Source organism: Marmota marmota, unplaced genomic scaffold, assembly GCF_001458135.2.
Source record: "Marmota marmota marmota unplaced genomic scaffold, marMar, whole genome shotgun sequence".
Taxonomy (NCBI): domain Eukaryota; kingdom Metazoa; phylum Chordata; class Mammalia; order Rodentia; family Sciuridae; genus Marmota; species Marmota marmota.
In genome coordinates, this window is record NW_026000139.1 from 3,106,915 (window position 1) to 3,111,553 (window position 4,639).

The window sequence follows — 4,639 nt, forward strand, 5'->3', positions numbered from 1 at the left end:
GTTTCTCTCTGTCCGCTCCACCTCCTGAGTTCTGACCAATCAGGATCGTCGTCTCTCTGACGTTCCACCAATTGAAAGACCTGGGACTCCCTCGGGTTCGGGCCGAGCGAGTAACGCGGAGAGTAGGGGAGGGGGAGGGAGGCGGAGCTTCTTTGTTCCGCCTCCTCCCAGAGAGGCGGGCGGCGAGTCCGGCGCCAGCAGTGGGCGAGAACTGCGGAAGGACGCGAGGCTTGACCAATCAGAGCTCATCTGGCAGCCCGGGTGGCCAATAGGCTACGGCGGAAGGGAAACGGGGCGGGCCGGCGGGGTTGAGGGGCCGGTAGGCGGCGGATCGGAGAGCTGGCGCAGCTGCTGTGGTGGCAGCAGCTCAAGTGGCGGTGGCGGTGGCGGCTGCAACAGCTCTGGACTCGGGGCTCTGGTGGCGGCGCCGGCGGGCTGGGTTGCGCGGTGCAGACGCCGGTGTGCGGTCCGGGTTCCTGGGGCGGCGCGTGTAAGAATCCAAGGGTGCGGGGGCTTGGCCCGAGGGAGAGGGCAGGGGTTGGGGGTCAAAGGTTGCCGGAGTGAGGGGTCGCGGCAGGGCAGCGGGTGTGGGTGGGGACAGGGGGGTTCAGGGCGACCTCGGGGAAGTCGCCGCGGTGCTTCTCCCTTCCATCCTGGGCTGGCACTTTGCACCCCTTTTGCCTCCCGCTTCCTGGGGCGACCCTCGCGTGGGGACCCTGATGGGAGCCTGGAGCACCGGGAGCTGGCGCTCCTGCCTCTTCCTTCCTCAGCCCGCTCATCTCCCCGCAGTCCCCAGGTGACCCCGCGGGAGACTCGTGCCTGGGGCAGGCTGCCCCAGCGGACGGCCGGTGTTGGCCAACTCAGTGTCCCCTTTCTCCAGGGGTGACCTTTCGGGTGCTCTGTAGAGGGAGAGTCGGAGCCTGTGGAAGGAGCAGTGGACTAGGACCCCGGAGTCCCGAGTTCCAGCTCTGCGGGTCCACTGTGTGACCTTGGACAATTCCCTTCCCCTCTCTGGGCCTCATTTTTCTCTCTGTAAAATGATGGGTTAGAATTCAAATTGGGGAACCGGTTCTGGGAGGAAAAGGTAAGGTTTAAGCAGGGAGAGTCCCTGAATTCAGACTGCCTGAATTGAAATCTGGCTGCCACAACTTTCCTTGCTGTTTAGGGAGTTGGGCAAGTTGACCAATCTAAGACCCAGTTTCCAAATCTGTAAAGAGGGGTGTTAGAATTTGTCGGCAGCAGTACTGTCCACATTTTGAGCCTCATGATCCTTTTTGTGGGTGTGTGGGGTCTCAGCTATGCATTATAGGCTGCTCAGTGGTACCCCTGGCCTCTGCTTACTAACAATCACTCCCAATTTATGACAATCAAAATGTCTCCAGAACTTGTTAGTGTTCCCTGGGCCACATCACCCCAGTTGAGAGCCACTGAGCTAGGGCAATGCATGCGTGTGTTAAACAGCTAAAACACAAACACTACTCGCTGTGATGATACTTTGTCGTGACAAAGTTTAGAAACCTCTCCTTGATGAGTTGAGAGGGTTAATAGTCTCCTGTCTTCAAAGTAATAACAGAGAGATAATTATCAAAGCTGAGAAATGTCTACAAGGAAGTTCTTTAATATATTCTTTCTACTTTTGTTTGAGAATATCCATGATATAAAGTTAAAACAGAGACTGAGGATACAGCTCAGTGGTAGAACATGTGCTTAGCATATTTGAGGCCTAGCACCAAAAAGGAAAAAAAAAAAAAAGAAAAGAAAAGAAAAAAAAATGTTGAACCAAAACCAAAATGAAGCATCATTCTTAAGACAGCCTAATATTAGGTAGGGTCTCATTTGAGATTTCCTCTTCTGCTTCCCTCTAGTGAGATCTAAAAGCAAACAATCCCCAGATCTGGGGAAACTTTAAAAAAAAAAATCCTGTCACAGGAAGTCTGCAGGGCGGAGAGCTACAGGCTTAGCCATCTACTTCTGCCTCCTTGTTTTAAAAAAGATGTGCTGTTCCCCTGTGATGCACAGAGATCTGCTCAGAGGTATTTGGTGATTCATTAAAGACAATTGCCCAGTTGCCATTCAGGGGGTCCATCTGGAGGCAATGTTGATTGAGCTCAGAGGTCACAGTCGAGGAAAGATCTTGCTACTCGATTTTCAAGTTCAAAGGTCTTTAGATGGATCTGCTGAGTCTGCATTTCTTTTGGCCCTCCTAGGCGGAAATGGGGAGGTATAAATAGAAACTCTAACAGGCTAGATCTGAGTGTTTTAAATTGGGAGTTAGGGATGAGTACTTCTGCTGAGTGATATGGACATCATTTAAAAAAAAAATTACTTTCCTCTTTTCTTTCCTCCTCAAGCATCTAAATCTTAGGAGAACAGTGTCTGTATGAGAAGGGAGTATGTTGCTTACCACATGGTCCAGAGTAATCTTGAGAGTGTGTGTGTCTCAGAGGCTGCTTAGTAAAACCAATCTTGAAGTTGTTAGTTAAAAAGAAAAAAAAAGTGATGACCTGTCATGCTAACTCTTCATTAGTATTGAAGTTAGGTGCTGCCTAACTACAAGAGCTTGGGGACTTGGAGGAGTTGTAGCCTCCTGGGAATATGGGATTGGGGTGATGCTGCACGGTTCAAAGCTTGGCGTTCTAGCTGTGTGTTCTTAGGAAAGTTATTTAACCTCTCTGTGCCTGAAGTGTCCCCTTCTGCAACTGTCATAGTAATTGTACCTATCCCTAGGGTGATTATGAGGCTTCAGTTGACTTTTACTTGTACAGAGGATATACTCATTGAGTATTAAGTACTAATTATTTTAATGCTTTTTTTTTTTTGTCTTCAAAATCTTTACAACAGTCACACCCAGCTAAGTGTGAAGAGGCGTGGAGGTGGAACCGGTCAGCCCTATCTCACTCTCCAGATGTCATTCCCCTAACTGCACTTTTCATTCTGTGGCTGCCCTTCCCCGTGTCATAAAGCGATGACACTTTTGTGACTATTTTTAAATCGAGATAATAGTTCACGCACTGCGCGTTTACCACAGCCTCCATAATTCAGTGGTTTCGAGGGCAGTCATGGGGTCGTGCCGCCATCACCAATACCAAATCCAGAACACATTCGTCCTCTCTGGCTACGTTTTAATAATTGTCTTTCTTTTTTATTCTCCAGACTCTAGAAGATGCCCCTCATGGAGGAGGTTCTGAGAAGCACCTCTGGCTCAGTGGCTGTGAAAGAGCAGCTGTGTGAAGCCCTGGCCATTGCCTCCTGAGGACCTCAGGGAGGAGACCATGGCCGTGAGCTTAGATGACGACGTGCCCCTCATCCTGACCTTGGATGAGGGTGGCAGTGCCCCTCTGGCTCCCTCCAACGGCCTGGGTCAAGAGGAGCTGCCCAGCAAAAGTAAGACGGTGGACTGAACGGCGGGGACCAGGGCTTTTCGATTTCAGGGTGACAGATGACGTGGGCCTTGGTCTGCTAGAAGAGGCAAGTGCCCTTCACCTGGCCCCGCACTTGAGGCTTCTGGTGCCACAGCCCCACCATTGTGGAGCCCAGGCAGGGGTCTGTGTGCCTCCCGGAGCCCAGTGGGCCTTGGCCACCCCCTCCCAACACCTGCAGTGCCTTGGCTTTTTGTCCATGGGTGCTTGGCAGGGACCTTGGGCCAACCTGCTCCTTGGCCAGCTTCCCTGTCCCATTCCTTGTTAAAAAAAGAAACAGATTTCGACATCAGCCTCCGTCTGTCCCAATCTGGAACCATTGGCAGGAGGAGCAGCGCTGACTGCTTCTCTCGGCTCCCGCTCAGTCCCTGCGAAGCCCAGGCAGGGTGGAGGGGGTGCATCGATCGCTGTCCATTGATTTGAGGGTTTGGGGTTTTACTCTGTCCTCCTCGGAACCAAAGCCTAGCACAGTGCGAACCCCAGAGAGGTGGTGAGCTTTAAATTTTTAAAATTTTAAGTGAGTCTCTGGCAGAGCGAGAGGCCTTCAGATGCATTCTGGTCCTGCTCCCGAAGGCGCCTGCTGTCTCTGCGCAGGCTGCAGCTCAGATGCTTAGAATAACTGGCCTTTCCAGCAGGCTCCTAAGGTGTCAGGGCTCCTGAGCCAACGAACACCGTCTGCCCTTGTTCCCACTTGCAACCAGGCCACCCGAGCCTGGCTCTCCCATCTCCTTTGTCCAGAGGAGACGCAGCTGGGTGAGAGAGCTCAGCCACCACTCCGGGACGTGAAGGAGAGCATTGTCACTGGGGGCATGGGTGTTCCCCACCAACAGGCCTGTCTTTACTGCAGCATGCTCACCCCCATCTGGGGTGGCGGGGCTGGCCTCTGAAGGAGGGTTAGCACACACGCCACATCTCCCTTTAGCGCCACCAGGCCAAGAAAGCAGTGGCTCCAATTTCTGGCTCCAGCTGTTTTCTTTCTAAGATCCCCTTGCAAGGTACAGAATGCTCCCTGTTTCACTGGGTTAGAAACCAAGGTTCAGAGAGGTGGAGTAACTTTGCCAAGGCCACAGAGCTGGCAAGTGGTTGAGCAGAGATTTGAACTTAGGACAATCTGCCTTGGGTTTCTTTCCCGTCTCCCCACATTTCCTCCTCCTCCTGTTCCTCCTCCTCCTGCTCCTGCTCCTCTTCCTCCTCCTCCTCCCCTCCCCCTCTTCCTTCTT

The 4,639-nt window shown here is 52.6% G+C and overlaps 1 protein-coding gene across 1 annotated transcript in view; it reads left to right on the forward strand.

Annotated features, from left to right (window-relative positions):
* Positions 1–319: 319 nt before the first annotated feature.
* Positions 320–4,639, forward strand: part of Tpcn1 (two pore segment channel 1) — a 52,781-nt gene continuing 48,461 nt past the window's right edge. Inside the window, exons 1-2 of the mRNA XM_048785672.1 lie at positions 320–490; positions 3,154–3,384. Coding sequence (XP_048641629.1) covers positions 3,273–3,384 — 112 coding nt within the window. The 5' untranslated portion in view covers positions 320–490; positions 3,154–3,272. The remainder of the gene's footprint in view (positions 491–3,153; positions 3,385–4,639) is intronic.